At 43.9% G+C, this 22,303-nt stretch overlaps 1 protein-coding gene across 2 annotated transcripts in view; it reads right to left on the minus strand.

The window, feature by feature from the left end:
• The window catches only part of HDGFL3 (HDGF like 3), an 86,527-nt gene that overhangs the window by 52,301 nt on the left and 11,923 nt on the right, over window positions 1-22,303 (minus strand). For both annotated transcript variants that reach the window (XM_040342608.1, XM_040342607.1), the window contains exon 2: window positions 8,422-8,498. In XM_040342608.1, coding sequence (XP_040198542.1) covers window positions 8,422-8,498 — 77 coding nt within the window. The remainder of the gene's footprint in view (window positions 1-8,421; window positions 8,499-22,303) is intronic.

The following is a 22,303-nucleotide window of genomic DNA, read 5'->3' on the forward strand; positions in this document are numbered from 1 at the left end:
GACCGCGCAATTGTCTGTTAAAGCGACGCAGTGCCGAATCGCAAAACCTGGCCTGAGCCTTTAGCTGCATTTTGGTCCGGGGCTTAAGTGGTTAAAAGAGAAATGAAGACGTTTGCATCGATCTGGTGAAATAAAATCTCCAGATGTATGTTTGACATTATTTGTGTAGATCTCTGTACCATTCATTGTTTGTTCAACAATAAATAGTATAAAAACAGTTAGGAAATACGGAACTCACTACTGATGGTGTTGCAAAGCATAGGCGGTGCTGCAAATCACTAAACCCACTACAAGGAAACATAATATTGGGATTTACTAACACTGAATAGTACAAAATCTGGGGGCAGCTCCGAGCTTCTAACTGTTCAACTGTGCTTACTGGGCACTTATACCTCCTTGCTGACCGGCCAACTTTTTAACGCTATTGCATTTTGAATGACAATTGTGTGGTCATGCAACACATTTTTAGAAAGATAACGCTTTCTTTTGGTGGTATTTGCCCTCCCTGGTGGTATGATTCTTTCAGATTTTAGGTGCTGAAAGCGGTACCATTATTTTGCATGGAAATAACAAATAATAATTTAATAATAACAATACTTGTTATTCAATACATTTTATTAAATAATATAATCAAAAACTCCGAAAAAAAAATTTGGTCAAACAAGGGTGCAATATTAGTAGTCAGTAAACGTCTCGGGTATGGAACATTTTAAAACAAGGTACGGCACAAAGTCCAACGTCACAGTCGAGACAATAGAAACATGTTTTGGATTTTTCTTCCGGTGTCGTCACGCTTGGAGCAGCAAACTACACACATCCTTGTGGGTGCTGTTTTATTTTCAGTGGGTAGAATGTGGTCCATAAAGTGACGACCAGTCTGGCGTTCCGGGTTCACAACACCAGCAGCCCGACGTCCAGATCTGTTTACAGCCGTTGGCGTCTGGTGCTTTAGAAAGATGAGTTCTGCCACCTTCCACACAAAGTCCGCATGGACCATAGGCCTGTCACTTTTTTTTTCAGAAAAATGAATGCATTCCACAGGCACTGTTCCAGAAGATGCCGGAAGATTTTTTTATATTTTTTTTGTTGCTTCCTCATGGCTGGATAAAAGGTCATGGCCTGGTCAGCTCTGTCCACACCTCCCATGGTGTTGTTATAATCCGACACGACCTGTGGCTTCATCACATCCTTTCCACCTTTGGTGTGTACCATTACAGTAGAGGTGTTATGAATGGTACTCATAAGGCACACGTCTTTTTTGTCCCGCCACCTCAGTGCCATTGTTTTCCCTTTCTGCCAGGCAACTACTTCTCCTGCCCCAAGCTTTTTATTGGCAAAGGTTGACGGCATGTCACGCCGGTTAGGCCTCGCGGTCCCATATGCGTCCGTCTTGTTCAGAAGAAGGAACTCATAGAGTTCTGGGGACGTAAAAAAATTGTCTGTGGTGACACAGTAGCCCTGGTTCAGCAATGGCTCAATCAAGGAAAGAACCAAAGCGGTTGCCATTCCAAAACTGCTGAATCGCTGGCAGAATTTGTTCCCTTTCCCGGTGTACAGGACCGAACTCCAGATGTACCCAGAGCTGGATTCACACAGCATAAATTACTTTATGCCAAATGGAGCGCGCTTTGATGAGATATATTGTATCCAGCTAAGTCTACCTTTGTAGGCCATTTTCGCCAATACTTATGTCTCTGTCTGGTACATAGGTCTGCTGAAAATTATTCAAAATAAGCTAGTAAATCTCCCATTTTTTTTCAGTTTTGGAGCTGGATGAGAACTCTCATCAAAGTCCTCATTATTTTCAAAGTGCAAATATTTCATAATCAGCGAAAATTTATATTCGGACATAACGGTGCCAAAAAAAAGGAGTGGCCAATAATTTGTTGGTTGTCCAGTACCATTTCTGCAGGGGTTTCCCCACCACTCCCTGTAAAATTATAAGGTCAAGAAACTTCCAGATGTCCTCTCTGGTTACTGGTTCCCATTTTCAGAGCCTTGAAAATCGCTGATGGGTAGCAGCTTGTTGCTCCTGGAAGCGATTCGTCTCCAAAACAATTTTGGCGATAACTTCATCCGTCAAAAAAAGTTGGAGGTATGCCAAGGGATTGTCATCCTTAACATCCACTTTGATACCAGGTGCCCCTGTAAACGGAAATCTTGGGGGCGCTACGTTCTTCGTACCGCAATCAATTGAGCACCAAGTCTGCACATCACTGGGCACAGTCGCAGGATCGTCGCTAAAATCGTTTTTTGTGTCTGATGACGAACTTCCCCACGAGTCGCTGTCACTCAACTTCTCTGCAAGCGATTCTGTATCGCTGTCGCCGTTTAGCGGATTTGAGGTGGGGGCGCGCTTTTTTGATGCCATGGTCGCTGTGCAGTTTACAGTCACAAAGTACAGTAAATCTGCAGACAAGGGCACTGGAGAAAGCACTGGGGGGCAATCAAAGGTCACTGTATTTTATTTTTTATTGTAATCCAATAGGATTACATTGTATCAGTGTGTTTTCACTTTATACTTTTGAATTTGCCACCGTTCCACCCCCCTGCATCGTGATGCTCGTAGGGAAGGGAATCAGGGAAACACACAGTGCATCGGGCGGAAGATCCGGCCGCCGTGCACTGTGGAAATACATCGCTGGATCCCTGGGAAAAGGTAAGTCACATCTTCCAGCATCCAGCAAGGCAATCCCGAATGTGGCTCTGGGTTACCGATAATAGCACAGAAATCTCAACCCGAGCCACACTCGGGAATACCGCCAGGCAGGTTAATCACCACTGGGCTTTGTTTATTTTTTTTGCAAAAGCAAACAAAAAAGATGAAACATTTTGAAAAAATAAAACTTTTTTTTTTTTTTGTAAACGTTTTTATTGAGAGACAGTTACATAGGCAAATGAAGATAAACATATCACGAAAGAACGCGGAGACATGCGCAAACAGTAAAAAAACAACATTTTAGATTCAGATTATCTAAATAAACAAAATGAATAAGAGAAGACAAAACATATGTTTAAGGCTCCATTCACACCTAGGCGTTTTAACGCCTGAAGCCCGACACTATTGCAGCCTAAAATACGCTGGAGGGGTGATTTAACATTGTTCTCTATGGAGATGGTTCACATCTCCACGCCGAACGCCGAAACGCTGTACGCCCGAAGCTCAAAACAAGTCCCTGACCCTTTTTTTCTGGCGGCTTCGGCGTTCGGCATAGCCGACAATGTGTAAATCACCCCTCCAGCGAAAACAAGGTTAAAAAACTACGCGTTTTGTCGCGGCAAATCACGGTACAAAACGTTGCAATTTGTCGCGGCAAATCGTGGTACAAAACACTGCGCTAAGGTGTGAATGCAGCCTTAGACAACTTTTTTTTTTTAGTTTCTGTTATACAATTTTACACATAAGTAATTTTTCTCCTTCACTGATGTGCGCCGATTAGGCTTTACTGATAGTCTGCACTAATGGGCACTGATTGGCAGTACTGATGAGGAGGCACTGATATGCAGCACTGATTATCTGTATAGATGTCACCTGTCAAGATTGCCGGTTACCAGCTCTCCTCTCCTCATGCTGTGACAGCATGTGAGGAAATGAGGGTCAATAACTGGCAACTCTGTTTACATTGTGATCAGCTGTGATTGCACACAGCTGATCACCTGGTAAACAGCCGTTGTGACTGGCCCTTTACCACAATCTTAGATCAGCTCTGAAGGACACAGCAATCACAGAACGCACCAGATGCGAGCCTCAGGGAGTGCGGGATGGGCATGGTTCTGGGAGGATATTCACGGAAGCCCTCCCAGGAGCAACTGAGCAGCGCTGTAGCCGTCTTTCGGCTATATCGCGATAAGGAAGTGGTTAGACTTTGACAAAAAAAAAACTGGAAGCTAACTGGTTTCTATGCAGCGCTGCACCAGATTTTGCACTCTCCAGTCTGGTGCTTATTGTACTTCCCGGTCTTATTTAGGCTCCATTCACACCAATGTGTTTTTTCAAAAAAAAAATTGCCTTTTGCAGAAATGCAGGATATTTTTTAACATGGATTCCTATGAAACATGGTCACATTAATGCATTTTTGGAAAGGGTCAGGGACCTTTTTTAATGCAAAATTGCGCTTTTTTTAATCAATAGACTTCAATGGAGAAGCTGCAGGAAAAACATGTACTGCATTTTTACCATGCAGCATTTTAAAATGCTGTTTTTTATTTTCCTGGCATGTCCCCCTCTGATCTACAGAGACTGCACTTCCAAGTACACTTTCAGTGCAATTTCAAGTGCACTTTGCACTTGTACTTTGCACTTGTAGTGCAAAGTGGATTTGCCTTTAGTAAATAACCCCCAATATGTGCAGCATATGGTCAGTACAAAGCTCATGTAAATAAATCCAAACCCACGTACAGGTGAAACTCGAAAAATTTGAATATCGTGAAAAAGTTCATTTATTTCACCAATGCAACTAAAAAGGTGAAACAAATATATGAAATAGACTCATTATTGCAAAACAAGATAGTTCAAGCCGTGATTTGTCAAAATTGTGATGATTATGGCTTACAGCTCACGAAAACCCCAAATCCACAATCTCCAAAGAATATTGTGAAAAGGTGCAATATTCTAGGCTAAAATGGGTAGATTCAGGTAGGGGCGCCTAAACTTAAGGCCGGCGTAGCCTAGCGTGTTTACACTACGCCGCCTTAAGTAAGAGAGGAAAGTACATGATTCAGAAAGCACTTACCTCCTTACTTAGGGCGGCGTAGTGTAAACACGGCGGGCGTAAGGGCGCCTAATTCAAATGGGTTGGGGGGGGGGGGCGTGTTTAATGCTAATGAGGCTTGACCTCACGTTTTTTTACGTTTTTTCTAACTGCGCATGCGCCGGGCGCCTACATTTCCCAGGGCGCATTGCGACTAAGTACGCCGTACGGGCCTATTGATTTCGACGTGGAGGTAAACGACGTAACTCCCGATTCGCGGACGACTTACGCAAACAACGTAAAAAATGTGAACCTTGCGGCGGGAACGGCGGCCATACTTTAACATTGTTATTCCACCTCATAGGTGGAATAACTTTAAGCCGCCTAAGGCCTTACGGAAACGACGTTAATCGACTGCGGCGGGCTCGCGTACGTTCGGGAATCAGCGTAAAAGCTAATTTACATAATCTATGCCGGCCGCAATGGAAGCGCCACCTAGCGGCCATCCAAAAAATTGCAAGCTAAGATAGAACGGCGCAAGCCGTCCTATCTTAGCTTTGTTTAAGCGTTTCTCTGTTTGAGCATACGCTTAAACAAACGCCGGCGTAGATTCAGAGTTAGGCCGGCTTATCTACTGATAAGCCGGCCTAACTCTTTCTGAATCTACCTAAAAGTGTCCCACTCTAATCAGCTAATTAAGCCATAACACCTGCAAAGGTTTCCAGAGCCTTTAAATGGTCTCTGGTTCAGTAGGAATCACAATCATGGGAAAGACTATTGACCTGACAGTTGTGCAGAAAGCCATCATTGACACTCTCCATAAGGCGGGAATGCCTCAAAAGGAAATTGCAAAAGAAGTTGGATGTTCCCAAAGTGCTGTATCAAAGCACATTAATAGAAAGTTATGTGGAAGTGTGGAAGAAAAAGGTGCACAAGCAGCAGGGATGACGGCAGCCCAGAGATGATTGTCAGGAAAAGGCCATTCCAAAGTTTTGGGGATTTTCACATGGAACTGACTGAGGCTGGAGTCAATGCATCAAGAGCAACAACACACAGACAGATCCTGGACATGGGCTGCAAATGTCGTATTCCTCTTATTAAGCCACTCCTGATCAACAAACAACATCAGAAGCGTCTTACCCGGGCTAAAGGAAAACACACCTGTTCTGGTGCTCAGTGGTCCAAAGTCATCTTTTCTGATAAGAGCAAATTTTGCATCTCATTTGGAGACCAAGGACCCAGAGTATGGAGGAAGAATGGAGAGGCACACACTGCAAGATGCTTGAAATCCAGTGTGAGGTTTCCACAGTCTGTGTTGATTTGGGGAGCCGTGTCATCTGCTGGTGTTGGTCCGCTGTGCTTCATTAAGTCCGGGGTCAACACAGCCGTCTACCAGGAGATTTTGGAGCACTTCATGCTTCCTTCTGCAGACAAGCTCTATGGGGATGCTGACTTCATTTTCCAGCAGGACTTGGCACCTGCCCACACTGCCAAAAGCACCAAAACCTGGTTCAATGAAATAGACCCTAGCCCTGTAAAGCACCCTGTGGCTAAATACACACATTGCACTATGGGCCAAGGTGAGCACCTAACACGGGATTGTATTAGTGGGGTTCAGGTACAGTCCCAAAGGTACACACCAAGAGTAATCGATACAGAAACTGTTATGTAGCCAAAGACAGTAATCAGATCTTGATAGAAGCTTCAAAGAAAAAACAACAATGGTTCAGAAAAAAATGCTTGAGGATAACACGGCCACTGCCAAAGAAACACTATAAAAAAAAAAAAATGGAGTCTCATGGAGTGGGTGGGGTTATATGTGTGTAAACTAGGGACAAAACTAGCATATTTTTTGTCCAATCACCTGAACCCATGAATAAAAGTCCTTTGTCCTGTATTGTACAATTAAGATATAAAGTAATTCCAGGGCAAACACTCCTCCCCCCTCTTCCAAAAAGTGCCTAATGAGGTGAAAATGAAAGCACATATTGCTCTCAGAATACAAAAATATTTATATGGGAATCATTGGCACATATGAATCAAGCAAGTAAATCAAAATTAGCCAAGAATAAACAGAACATAAATAATAAAACGTTTTAGGTTTTTCTTACACAGTCTGAGATAAAAAGAGAGGCCCAGATTCTCGTAGATGGGCGCAAAAATGTGTGGGCGTAACGTATCTCATTTTTTCAGGCAAGTGCTTTATTCACAAAGCCCTTGCCTGTAAAGTTGCGGCGGCGTAGCGTAAATCACCCGGCGGAATTCAAATTCGGCGGGTTGGGTGGCGTGTTTCATTTAAATGAAGCGCGTCCCCACGCCGAACGAACTGCGCATGCGCCGTCCCTAAAATATCCCAGCGCGCATTGCTCTAAATGACGTCGCAAGGACGTCATTTGTTTTGACGTGGACGTAAATTACGTCCAGCACCATTCACGGACGACTTACGCAAACAACGTAATTTTATAAATTTTCGACACGGGAACGACGGCCATACTTAACATTGGCTGCGCCTCATATAGCAGGGGCAACTATACGCCAGGAATTCGCGTATCTAGCTAATTTGCATACTCAACGTGGAAATCGACGGAAGCGCCACCTAGTGGGGAAAAAAATTATTGCAGTTACGATCCGTCGGTGTAAGAGACTTACGCCTGTCGGATCGAATGGATATCTATGCGTAACTGATTCTAAGAATCAGTCGCATAGATACGACGGCCCAGATTAGGACTTACGACGGCGTACATGGCGCTGCGCCGTCGTAAGTCCTTTGAGAATCTGGGCCAGAATCTATTTCCTTATAGAGGCAAGGCTTACTACCTCATCAACATGGATATTCTAAAAATCGGAACAGAATTTTAGCCCTTTCTATGCAAAAAAAAACTGTGAGAAAGGGGATGAGGGCAGAAAAAGTGGCACACCTACTGTATTTGCACACACGCTGCCTTGGATCTGTTGTTTAGCACACAACAATCTTGGTGATCTGTACTGGAAATAACTAAACACGCTTGTTGATAGATCTATCCTTGCCCCATCCTGTCAGGTAAACCTTACCATTGCTTAGCAAGGCCACTCATGGAAGTGATGGATAAATTGTAACATGCATCTCAAAGAAGGGAGTTTGGCCATTGCCTCTGATTTGTACTGTACAGTTATCTAATGTACAGAGCATTTCCGCTTTTGAGTTCCTAAATTATTATACCAAAGATTCAAGGGAGCTTTCCTACAACTGGTGTACCTTGGGCTTCTTCCATTTTTTGTCTTCAAGTGGTTGTAAAGCTTTGCCTTTTTTCACCTTAACGCCCCCCCAACCCCCCGTTTACATACCTAAGCCCTCAAAAGTCCCACGTCGTGAACGCGCTTGGCTGCTCGGCCCGGCATTCTCGGCTCTTCATTGGATGATTGATAGCTGGGCCGAGTGATACAGTCGGGGGCTATGGCCGCCAACTGTATCACAGGAGCGTGCCCGCAAGCTAACCCCCTTGGGAGAGCGCTTCCCAGAGGGGGGTTAACTCTTGCGGGAAGTAGCCGAGACAGCTGCCGAGGGACCCCAGAAGATGAGGATCGGTGCTACTCTGTGCAAAACGAGCTGAACAGTGGGGGTAAATATAACATGTTTGTTTAAAAAAGAAACCTTTACAACCCCTTTCACTTCATCCGGTCTCCTTATGTAATATCATACAGTAGGGGTGTTATGCATACAACATATGTTGATCCATTGAAAATGACTTACGTCTCATGAGTGCCAAAAAAGAAGATTGGAAATTTATTTGCTGGTGGTTTCACAGCTCCTTCCGGTAGTTCATCAATCTGTTAAAGATAAAATATACTGTATTCAGATTTTTACTAAAAAATCTCTGTGCCTAATTCTTTATAAGCTTTTTTTTTTTACCGAAACCAAAATCATGTATATACATATTGTATAAAGAATAGTAGTTCTTTAAAGCTTACTTACATGCTACCACTTACATACGGCTTAAAAATGCCTTTCAAAAAAGAGCTATTTAATGTGTATTCATTCTTCTTTGTTCATGCGTGTATGGCGAGATTACAACCTCCCAAACATTGACTGTATATACTGAAGGAACTGTCCAGCTTTACTTGTCTTTATGAATAAATAAAATTAGAGAGGGTAGAAAGAGGACAATTGTTTACCGCTAAATAATGTTTAGTAGATAGACTGATTCTTACACAGTTCAAATTTCGGCAGGTTTAGCAGGAGATTTGAACAGTGTATGGGCAGGCTGCATCGATCAATCAACTTGGGTACAACCAGCATGCCGGATTTTACTTGTGATTTTCACTAGCGGCTACTATAGCCGCTAACAATAATCACGGGGCAGAAAATTACTCGGCAAGAGGGATTCCCACATCAACACTGTCTGTGTTGATGGGAAAATCAAGTACATTTCTTTCCTGCAACAAAAAACTTCTGTGTATGGCAAGCCTAAAGCCTCAGGCCCCGTACACACGTCCGAGGAACTCGACGGGCAAAACACATCGTTTTGCTCGTCGAGTTCCTTGTGAAGCCGCCGAGGATCTCGGCGAGCCAAGTTTCCCCATTGACTAACAAGGAAATAGAGAACATGTTCTCTATTTGGCTCGACGTCGGCTTCCTCGGCCAAAAGTGTACACACGACCGGGTTTCTCGGCAGAATACAGCTCCGATCGAGTTTCTGGCTGAATTCTGCCGAGAAACTCGGTCGTGTGTACGGGGCCATATACACACAATCGGACTTCCAACTGACTTTTCCGTGGATTTTTCTCCGAAGGGCGTTGTCCGTGAACTTGGTATGCATACACACGGTAGGATTTCACAGTAGGTTTTCAGCCAACAAACACAAACGTAGTGACGTAATAGACGCACTACGTGGTTTTTCTGCTCTTTACCGCCACCCTTTGGGCAACGTCTGATCTTTAGCATTTGTTCTGAGCATGTGTGTTTGTACTTTGGACTTTAGTCCGATGGACCTGTGTACACACATCGGATTAGCCGACATAGGACATTTGTTGCCGTAAAGTTTGCCTGTTCTCACAGCGAACATTTGTCCAATGAAAAAGTGAAAAAGTTTGTCCGATGGAGCGTACACACGGTCGGATTGTCCGAAAAAACAGGTCCGTCGGAGGTTTGTTGTCAAAAATTATTTTCGTGTGTACGGGCCTTAAGACACTTTCAACCAAACTCTCCTACACAATGGACAAATGTGAATACAATGCATGTAGCTTCCTGTATATTGGTCTATTTATTAATGTTTTCACACTCTATTCACATAACTTTCCCCCGGATTCACACATTTTTCCAATTCCTAAGTGTTAAAAAGCCCAACAGTACCCTCAACAAAACCTAATTAACTTAGGGTGCTTAAAAAACATGTCCAACAGCAGTGCAAAGTTTGGGGCACAGGCAACAGAGCACCGATGTTTGGACAAAAATAAAATAAAACATTTAGAACAGTTTTTATGCTTTTAAGTCAAATTTTCTGCCACCAGAAAACCAGATTTAAAAAAGTGTCAATGCTTTCACTGGAATTTGTCTGCTACCACAACACCATATAATGTCAAAAAAAGTTTCCCATCGCTACCTTTGGTGGGTAGATTTACTATACTGTCTGACAAGAAGGTAAAACAAATGATTGCAAAAATGCTTGCAATTTTACCACTGTACCGTCCAATGGGGTTGATTTACTAAAAATGATTCACTCAGAATAACTCAGCAATGCACTCAATAGCTGTGCATGGTAGCCAATCAGCTTCCAACTTCAGCTTTTTCAATAAAAAAAAAATGGAAGCTGATTGGTTTCTAGGCAGAGCTGCACCAGATTTTGCACTCTCCAGTTTTAGTAAATCAGCAGCCCCGGAAGGATTTACCCCCTTAATGACCAGGCCATTGTTTGCGATACGGCACTGCGTTTGTTTACCTGTGACATTGTACCCCAAAAAAATTTATGTCTTTTTTTCCCACAAATATAGCTTTATTTTTGATGGTATTTGATCACCCATGCGTTTTTTTTTTTTCACTATAAACAAAAAAAAGAGAGACAATTTTGAAAAAAAAAAAACAACATTTTACTTTGTGCTATAAAACATATTTAAAAAAATCTTCACTAATTTAGGCTAATATGTATTCTGCTACATATTTTTGGTAAAAAATCCCAATAAGCGTATATTGATTGTTTGCGCAAAAGTTATAGCAGGGGTGATCAAAGGATTAAATGTGTTCCCTGTTTGTGCTTTCTAACTAAGGATGAGCTCTGGCGTGTTTGCAAACCCCACATGCAGAGCCTGTCAGGAAGTCGGCACTGCGCTGATCACAAGCAGTGAGACATTTCCCGATCTCTGCAGCCGTGCATCGGGACAATGTCTCACTGCCTGTGATTAGCGCAGTGCCGACTTCATGGCGGGCTCTGCACATAGGGAGCTCATCCTTATTTCTTACAGTGTGGGGGAAGTACTGACAGGAACAAAACAGAGCTCGCTGTTTCTAATCACTAGGATCAGCAGCTCTCCATGTTGTCTCCTGTCAGAAAGGAGATCTGCCTTTTTTAAATATGAAGATGATATTACGCAGAGAAAAGAGATACCAAACATGTCACGTTTTAACCACTTACCGACCCCGCTACAGCAAAATGATGGTTATCAGGGTAAAGAGACAATTACAGCAGCTCTTTACCACGTGATCAGTTGTGTCCAATCACAGCTAATCATGGTATAAACACACTTGCTGGTTATCAGCATTTCTTTCCCCATGCTGTCACAAAAGTGTAAAAGGGGACATCTGCACTGATCATCAGTTTTTTCCGATGATCAGTACTGCCTATCAGTGCTCTTCAGTGCTGCCTATTAGTAACACCTATCAGTGCCCATCAATGCCACCTATCAGTGCCGACTATAAGTGCCCATCAGTGAAGAAGAAAAATGACCTGTTTGCAAAATTATCTAACAGAAAGAAAAACGTATTTTTTTTCAAAAGTTTCATATGGGTACAGTGCTGCATGACAGTGCAATTGTCATTCAGAGGTAGACGGCACTAAAAATTGGCCAGGGCAGGGAGGGGTTAAGAATGCCCAGTAGGCAAGTGGTCAAAATTGCATATGCCCATGGAACGGCGCCAAACTTCGGTACCTAAAAATCTCCATAGGCGATGCTTTAAAAGCCTTTACAGGTTACCAGTAAGAATGGGCTAGTGCGTGTTTGGGATTCCACATGCCCGATCCTGCCAGGAAGCCGACACTGCACATGGATAATCGCAGGCAGTGAGACATTTCATGGTCCGCAGCTGCACAGATCGGGAAATGTCTTATTGCCTGTGATTAGCCATGTGCAGTGTCAGGTTCCTGGCGGGATCGGGCAGGAGGGATCCCCCGTTTTACTTACCTGACCCCTTGAAAGTCCCGCGCTCGGTTCCGAGATCCTCTTCGCCGCTCAGCCTGGCCGCTGATTGGCTAGAGCGGATGGATTGAGAGCAGCACAGCCATTGGCTGGCGCTGCTGTCAATCACATCCAGTGACGCGGCGCGCAGAGGGGCGGGGCCGAGTGATGCAGTGAGCGCCTATGGCCGCTCGCTGTATCACGGGAGCGCGCCCGCAAGGACTCACCACCATGCGAGCTCTCTCGCATGAATGTGGTGAGTTCTTGCGGGACCCGAGACAGCCGCCGAGGGACCCCAGAAGACGTGGATCAGGGCCACTCTGTGCAAAACGAATTGCACAGTGGAGGTAAGTATAACATGTTTGTTATTTTAAAGAAGTGACCCTTTAAGTACTTATAATGCCAATCACGACAGGTTTCTTTGAACAGATCTTTAGCACACACATGCATACACAATATTTTATTACACTATACACATAAGCACAACAGTTCTGCAACTGTAATCATAAAACATACCTTTCTTTGATCAATCACATACATGTCCACGCTAACAATTCATATTGCATTCACATAAGACTTGTGATACCTTTGTCTGACTAATCTAGTACAATTATCAGCTTGGGAAACACAGTTGCAATAATAATTTAGATTTAAATGGAGATATGGACAGTAATACAGACAAAATGAAAGAAATCTAGTCACTGACCACATTCACTGATAACAAAGACGCTGCGTGTATTACTAGAAAACACCTACATTTCATTAATCTGATCATCAGCCTATTGTATTTTGACAATCCCAAAAATATTTAAACATGTATGTTAACATCAGTGGAATCAAACTGAAAACACGTGAAAATTTCAGAGCCTCTGCCAATACTAACATAAAAGGAACCAGACATGCGATTTCAGTTATAATGAGCCGGGACTGGAGTCTACATCGTGTTTTCCCAATAACGGCTCTGGAAGGCTAGAGAAAACATGGAGATCCTTTTCCTTCTTACAATTGTAGAGAAGGCAGTGAATGAAGAAAACACGGCAGAAGCCACGGAGGTGTGGTGATCCTCGTAATATCATGTGTGTGCAGCTGGAGTCTCCTCCATTATCACAGACAGCTCTCTCAGGGAGACAACCTATCAGCCGTCTCTATCAATGAAGAATAACACTGGAGCCATTTACTAACCTTTTATACCGCACCTTATAGATTTTATTTAATCATTTCTCTGTTTAGCCGTTTATTTCAAAGACTCGAAGAGAGAGCCAAATGACAGCACATCCCCTTTCAGTAAGACTGGATTGAAGGCTCACTTCCACCAGATACAGTCAAACACGTTAGGCACAGTATACATGTATATGTAAAATGTATTTATTTCAATGAACCTTGTTTACAGTACTGCGGCGCTCTCATGTTTGTTTAACCACTTGCTGGCCGACCTATAGCAGCATTACTGCTACAGGGATGTCGATCTGTGCAGAATCGTGTATATATATATACAGTCAGGTCCATAAATATGAACAACAAACAAACTGTTGTAATTCCTACACCATTCACCTGATTTAGATGTAAATGCCCTCAAATTAAAGCTGAAAGTCTGCAGTTTCACATACATACACTGCGCCCGGCGAAGATGTAAGATACGCTAAGCCGCTGTAACTTACCTGGCTTTGGTTTGAATCCTCAACGAATTTGCGCCGTAAGTTACGGCGGCGTAGTGTATCTATCGCGGCGGAATTCAAATTGGATGGGTAGGGGACGTGTTTCATTTAAATGAAGCGCGTCCCCGCGCCAAACGAACTGCGCATGCGCCGTCCGTAAAAACTCCCAGGGTGCATTGCTCCAAATGATGTCGCAAGGACGTCATTGTTTTCAATGTGAGCGTAAATGGCGTCCAGCCCCATTCACGGACGACTTACGCAAACGACGTAACATTTTTAAAATTAGACGCGGGAACGACGGACATACTTAACATTGAGTACGCCACCATATAGCAGCTTTAATTATACGCCGGAAAAAGCCGAACGGAAACGACGTAAAAAAATGCGACGGCCGGTCGTACGTTCGGGGATCGTCGGAAATAGCTAATTTGCATACTCGACGCGGATTACGACGTGAACGCCACCTAGCCGACGCCGAAAAATTGCATCTAAGATACGACGCTGTACGAAGACGTACGCCTGTCGGATCTAACACAGATGCCGTCGTATCTTGTTTTGTGGATACCAAAACAAAGATACGACGCGCAAAATTCGAAATTACGTGGCGTATCAAGAGATACGCCGCGTAATTTCTTTGAGGATCTGCCCGTTTGTTTAATTTCAAATCCATTGTGGTGGTGTTTGTATAGAGCCAAAAAGATTAGAATTGTGTCGATGTCCCAATATTTATGGACCCGTCTGCATATATACAGTAGAGGTTGACTGATATGGGTGTTTCTCTGGCCGATGCTGATGCCGATATTTAGAAATTGCGGCGGGCGATGGCCGATATATGATGCAGATTTTTGATGCTGATTTTTTTTGGGCCGATATGTTAGGCGGATTTAAAAAAAAAAAATTCCCCTTTATCTCATAAAATCTAACAGTTGGACCCCTTTCACGCTGGGGTGTTTTTCAGGCGCTTTTGGGCTAAAAATAGCGCCTGTAAAGTGCCTACAAAACGGCTCCCCTGCAGTCTCAGTGTAAACGCCCTTTCACACTGAGGCGGTGCGCTGGCAGGACGTTAAAAAAAAGTCCTGCAAGCAGCATCTTTGGAGCGGTGTATACCGCTCCTCCACCACTCCTGCCCAATGAAATGAATAGGCACTGCTGCCGAATCGCCTGCAAAGCGCTTCTGCAGTGGTGCTACACCGGTGCATTTATCCTCTTCATCGGCCGCTAGCTGGGTTATAAGCGCCCCGCTAGCAGCCGAATAATGCCTGCCCGCGCCAGTGTGAAAGCAGTGTAGTTCTGCCGAAAAAAAAATATTAAAAGTCAGCAGCTACAAATACTGCAGCTGCTGACTTTTTTTTTTTTTTACAGTAAGCTGCTGACTTTTAATATAAGGACGCTTACCTGTCCTGGGCGCCCGCGATGTCGGCACCCGAAGCCGATATCTTTCTCGGGTGCTGCCCCGGCCATCTTCGGTAAGGGAATCAGAAAGCAGGCACAAGAACAGGTAATCAAAACTTTTGGACGAAAAAAAAAAAAAAAAAACGGGCTAACTTTACTGTTTCGTTTTTTTTTTGTATTATTATTCATTAAAGTGTATTTTTTCCCCAAAAATTTAGTTTGAAAGACCGCTGCGCAAATACCGTGTGACATAATATATTGCAACAACCGCTATTTTATTCCCTAGGGTCTTGGCTAAAAAAATATATATATATATAATGTTTGGGGGTTCTACGTGATTTTCTAGCAGAAAATACAGGATTTTAAATTGTAAGAAACAAGTGTCAGAAAAGATTTAGTCTTTAAATGGTTAAACTGAGAACTTCTACACACGAGTTCAGTTTATTGATAAGTAGAAACATTGGCACACATTACGCCGCCGTAGAGTAACCACCGTACGCTACGCCAACGCAGCGCAGAGAGGCAAGCATTGAATTCAGCAAGCCAATGCTCCCAACGCTGTGCCAGTGTGGCATGGGTTTCGAAGGCGTACGCCGGCGTAGGTGGAAGTGGGCATGACTCATGCAAACGATGGGCCGAGCACCAGACAGGTACGTATCACGAACTGCGCATGCGCACCCCGCCCCGCGCCTCCCCGTCCGCGCCTGCTCACAACCACGCCAGCACAACTGCCTAAGCTACGCCGGATTGATGCGTACGCCGTGAACGTAACGTACGCCCAGCCAGACACACGTCCAACGCACAATACGCCGGCTTGTGTTCCCTGTTGCAGACCTGAGCATGTCTGTTGCCGGGTTGCACCTCCTTTATGGGGAATAACTTTACGCCGGACGTACAACTTACGCGCATCTAACATAGTCCCTGCACTATTTTCAGTGCGAGTTCAGCCATACAACTCTATGGCTGAACTCGCATTGCTCAGAGATCGCATGTGATAGGCACCTGCAGTGCGGGTCCGAATCACATGCGATATCTGAGATCTCAGCAGTGTGAATCCAGGCTAACAGTGTCAATTTGCTGTCCCCTCAAAATAACTCAACACACAGCCATTAACCACTTCAATACCGGGCTTTTATACCCACCTCCATACCGGGCCTATTCTGGCACTTCTCTCCTACATGTACAAATCATCATTCTTTTGCTAGAAAATTACTCGGAACCCCAAACGTTATATATGTTTTTTTTTTTTAGCAGACACCCTAGGGAATAAAATGTCGGTCATTGCAACTTTTTATTTTGCACAGTATTTGCGCAATAATTTTTCAAACACCTTTTATTTGGAAAAAAAATGGTTTCATTAATTAAAAAATAACAAAACAGTAAAGTTAGCCCAATGTTTTTGTATAATGTGAAAGATGATGTTACGCCGAGTAAATAGATACCTAACATGTCATGCTTTAAAATTACGCACACTCATGGAATGGCGCCAAACTTCGTTACTTAAAAATCTCCATAGGCGACACTTTGAAAAATTTTACAGGTTACCAGTTTAGAGTTACAGAGGAAAACTAGTGCTAGAATTGTTACACACGCTCTAACGCACGCGGCGATACCTCACATGTGTGGTTTGAACAACGTTTACATCAGTGGGCGGGACTTACATGTGCGTTCGCTTCTGAGCGCAAGCTACCGGGGACAGGGGCGGTTTAATATTTTTTCATTTTACTTATTTATTTATTTTTTACACTTTTTTTACATTTTTTGATCACTTTTTTCCTATTACAAGGAATGTAAGCATTCCTTGTAATAGGAATAGTGTGTGACAGGTCCTCTTTAAGGAGAGATGCGGGGTCAATAAGACCCCACATCTCTCCTCCAGGCTGAAAAGCATGAGAAAATTCACAGATCTCTTGCTTACTAGCTGCAATTGCGGCTTTGTTTACTTACGGGTACCTGGGAGTGACGTCATCACATCGCGCCCGGGCCTCCGACGGTCATAGAAATGACTGGTGACCATCTGGTCACCAGTCATCTCTATGCTTCCTATCCGGCGCAGGGCGATCCTTTCTCCGGCCCCCGATGGCACGGGGGAGCCCGGTGAAGCACATGTCACCGTTGTACAAAGTTGTACAGTCACACATTGCTTTGAACTCCAAAAAAATCCCCCCTTAATCCCAATATCAGAAAGAGGAAACAGCCAGATCACTGTTCCCTGTACGCAGAGTCCTATGTTTTTGTAAACACAGAACTCTGTATGATTGGACACATTTTCCCTGAGGAAGTCACGAGGACGGTGATGTAACGCGAGGGAGGATGCCGATGCTGCCAAGGGCTGGATTGTGAATGTTACACTAAGTTTAAAGCTACATTTACTTGATTTTAATGTAAGTGCAATCACTTTAATATATTTTGGGTTGTATTACATTGGGTACCCACCTTGTGTCTCTTTGAGTGACTGGGAGCAAAAAGGAAAAGGAACAGAGGGCCTCTTAAAGAGGTATTAGCCCATTACTACCAACAAGAATATAGAAACTCCTAGAGGACACCTATATTGAAGGGATACCTACTTATTCATACCCCTGAGTGGTCCAAGTGCATTTGACCTAACAACATATGTTTTTAGGTCCATACACTAACGTGAGCACATGGGATTGAAGGTGATGGGATCACTCCTGCATGATGGTGGTGACACATTACAATATCTAAGCATCAAGTCAATAAGGAATCATTGTGGACAACTCACTGTGGGACTTGATTGTACACAACATTTAGACCCCTTTCACACTGGAGAGTATTGCAGGCGCTATAGCGTTAAAAATAGCGCCTGCAATCTTTCCCCATTTACTCCATTGTGAAAGCCTGAGGGGCTTCACACTGGAGCGGTGCGCTAGCAGGATGGTAACAAAAAGTCCTGCTAGCCGCGTAGAAGGAGTGGTGTGTTTACCTCTCCTCCTCCGCTGCTGCCCATTGAAATCAATGGGACAGCACGGCTATACCGCCCACAATGCGCTGCTTCAGCAGCGCATTGCGGGTCGTTTTAACCCTTTCTCGGCCGCTAGTGGGGGGTAAATGCACGGCAAATCCGCCCATAGCGTCGGCGGTAAAAATAGCAGCATTTTACCACCGACGCTATGGTGTGAAAGGGCTCTTATGAACATTTATTACATCATGGTATTTGTGGTGATTTAATGTGGGGTATACTGTTATACTATTTTGGTGTTACTATAACACATTTTTTATTTTTATACACTTTAATAGTTTTTTGCGATAATTATTTTTGCTCTTTATTATTTTATAGTATAAGTATACATTTTCATTTAACACATAAGGTATTTGTAAGGGAGCGCCGCATAATTAGCTATAACCTGTGTGATTGGACACAGCCGATCAGCAGGTTTCAGCTGAAATCACTGGCTGAAATCTGCTGACAAACTTGTGCTGTGACCATTCACAGCATAGGTTGGCAGGGGGCACGAGCATGCGCCCCCAAACCTGGAAGAAGGCTACTCATGTATATGTAGGTGACTGTGCCTGTACCTGCTGCCAGTTTGCAGTATTTTTACTGTGAGCGGCCAGCAAGTGGTTAAAGGGGCTGTAAAGGTTATATTTTTATTTTCTAAATTGGTTCCTTTAACCACTTAACCCCCGGACCATATTGCTGGTCAAGGACCAGAGCACTTTTTGCGACTTCGGGACTGCGTCGCTTTAACTGACAATTGCGCGGTCGTGCGACGTGGCTCCCAAACAAAATTGGCGTCCTTTTTTCCCCACAAGTAGAGCTTTCTTTTGGTGGTATTTGATCACCTCTGCGGTTTTTAGTTTTTGCGCTATAAACAAAGATAGAGCGACAATTTAAAAAAAAATGAATATTTTTTAGTTTTTGCTGTAATAAATACCCCCAAAAAATATATAAAAAAACATTTTTTTTCCTCAGTTTAGGCCGATACGTATTCTTCTACATATTTTTCATTAAAAAAAATCGCAATAAGCGTTTATTGATTGGTTTGTGCAAAAGTTATAGCGTTTACAAAATAGGGGATATTTTTATGGCATTTTTATTAATATTTTTTTTTACTAGTAATGGCGGCAATCAGCGAATTGTTTTGGTACTGCGACATTATGGCGGACACTTTTGACACATTTTTGGGACCATTGGCCTTTTTATAGCGATCAGTGCTATAAAAATGCATTGGATTACTATAAAAATGCCACTGGCAGGGAAGGGGTTAACACTAGGGGGCGGGGAAGGGGTTAAGTATGTTCCCTGGGTGTGTTCTAACTGTAGGGGGGGTGGCCTCACTAGGGGAAATGACTGATCGTTGTTTATACATTGTCAGGCATTTCTCCCGACAGGACCGGGAGCTGTGTGTTTACACACACAGCTCCCGGTCCCCGCTCTGTAACGAGCGATCGCGCGTGCCTGCTGGCGATCACGCCCGCCGGGCACGCGCCCCTAGTGGCCTACGCGAGAGCCGGCGTTATATTACGTGCTCTCGCGCAGGGGAGCCGACCTGCCGCCGTAAAACTGCGGCGGCTGGTCGGAAAGAGGCTAAGCTAGTGCATTGTTGATTGACTTACCTTTTCCTTCGATTTCCCTAAATGTTTTTATCTTGGTCTGAATTTCTCACTTTCTGTTCTTCCTCAGTAAGCTTGCCCCCATCATCCAAGTCCTTCTGGCTGGGGGTTAGTCAGCATGCTCGCCCCCTGCCTTGGGACTACATCCCTGCGGAGAGAGGTTGGGATGTAGTGCCAAGGGAGGGGGTGAGCACACTGACTAACCCCCAGCCAGAACGGCTCGGATGATGGGGGCAAGCTTACTGAAGAGGAACAGGAAGTGAGAAATTCAGACAAAGAAAAAAAACATTTAGAAGGGAAATTGAAGGAAAAGGTAAGTGAACCAACAATGCACTAGCTTAAAGGAACCTATTTAGAAAATAAAAAACAAACCTTTACAGCCCCTTTAACGTCCAGTGCCTTGTAAACCTCAAACACAGTGTGGACTAATACAACACAATGCAAAATTTCTAAAACAGTGAACTTGATAGTGTTAATAGTATGAGCATGTTTGTTAAGAAAATTGGCTATAAAAGTAAAATGATGTTCCAAACATCTGCACATATAAAGAAATATCCCAGATAAGACTGAATGCAGCCAGTCTCTTTACTAACCCTGGTGCTGCTGACAACACAAACTGTCACAGTCTACAAGGAGAGGACAGGGGGGCAACCTCTTTGTTAAAGCGGTAGTTCACCCTCACCCACATGATTTTACCATCGAAACAGGCATTGTAGCGCGAGCTACAGTATGCCTGTCCCGATTTTTTTAACCCCGGACTCACCTTGTAATCGTACATCGTAGATTTCGGCTCCCGCGGGCAATGGGCGTGCCTATGGAGAGGGAGGATGATTGACGGCCGGCCCTGGCACGTCACTCTCCCCGAAGACAGCCGGAGTAGGTCTCGGCTCTTCACGGCGCCTGCGCACAGGCTATGCGCAGGCGCCGTGAAGAGCCAAGCCTATTTCGGCTATTTCCGGAGAAGCGTGACGCGCCAGAGCCGGCCGTCAATCATCCTCCGTCTCCATAGGCACGCCCATTCCCCGGTATCTTCGATGTACGAGTACAAGGTGAGTACGGGGGTAAAAAAATCGGGACAGGCATACTGTAGCTCGCGCTACAATGCCTGATTTTATGGTAGTAGAAAAAAAAAAAAAATTCCGTTCATAGGGTGAACCCCCGCTTTAAGCTGGTCATACACGGCTTAAATTCCATCTGGTTGCTGTAGAATCAGTCAAAACTTGAACTGTGGGTGGCCCTGTTGACATCAATGAGTTCAACAAAACTCAACTGAAAAATCAAAGTCAGGTGCAAAAATGGTTGGCTGAAAAATGACTGCTTCCCATCCAATGCAGTCACTGGTCAGGCAGTCAGAAGCCACGAAGGCCTGCATTCAGAATACAATAGCCGGCAGGGAAGATTGGTCCATCCACTGTTTAGCATGGATGGAGCAATCTATTCAATTTATTTTTTGTTTTTTTGTTCAGACCATGGGCTAAACCAGACAAATCTTATGAGGTCTATTTATAAAGTAGAAGCATTTTTGTATGCTGGATGCTGCCCATATTTTTGTAATAGATTAATTCCTATATCATCAGCTCCATCTAGAGGCCAAAATGCAGTATACGTTCTCGCTGATGTATTTCAGAAAACTATACTGCATTTTGGCCACTAGGTGGAGCTGAGGATAACGGAATCAATCTATAACAAAATAAAATATGAGGAAACTTCATCCGGCCTGCACAAATGCTTTTATTATCCTTCCTCTGAATGGTTTATAAATAGACCTCTATGTGTATATGACCAGCAACAGTTGTATTTACAATAAATATTTACAGACTGGGGGTGTGAGCGGTGACATCAGCAGCAGCCCAGGCTTAGCTTGCAAATACTGTTTGCAGACGGCCCATTGCACACTAGGGCACAGTCTGATGAGTTGCTGCTTTGTCTTTATACATCATTTTACAGTTTTCCAGCCTGTTTCATAGCAAACACACACTTGTTTATCACAGTCACTAATGAAAATATGAGATATGCCAAAATGTAAGATACAAGTGGTATCCAGAGGAAATTTCTCATAGGATTCCTGCACTGCTTCTCTTTAACCACTTCAATACCGGCCACTTTCTCCCCTTCCTGCCCAGGACAAATTTCAGCTTTTAGAGCTGTTGCAATTTGAATGACAATTGCGCGGTCATGCTACACTGTACACAAACTACATTTTTATCATTTTATTCCCACAAATAGAGCTTTCTTTTGGAGGTATTTGATTACCACTGAGTTTATTTTTTTGTTCTAAACAAACTAAAGAAGACGGAAATGTTTTCTCCCTCACTGATGGGCACTGATGAGGCAGCACTGATGAGTTGGCACTGATAAGGTGGCACTGATGGGTAGAGGTCGACCAATATATCGGCTGGCCGATACATCGGCCAATATTTGGCGCTTTTTAATTATACGGCATCGGCCGATTTGTGCTGTAAAAAAGCCGATTTAGGCTGCATTCACACCTGAACGCGGCGTATTGTACCGCGATTTGCCGCGACAAATTGCAGCGTTTTGTCCCGCGATTTGTCGCTGTGTTTTTTAGCCTACAATACGCCGGAGGGGTGATTTAACATTGTTGGCTATGCTGAACGCCGAAAG

This window comes from Rana temporaria, chromosome 3 (assembly GCF_905171775.1).
Source record: "Rana temporaria chromosome 3, aRanTem1.1, whole genome shotgun sequence".
NCBI classification, from domain to species: Eukaryota; Metazoa; Chordata; class Amphibia; order Anura; family Ranidae; genus Rana; species Rana temporaria.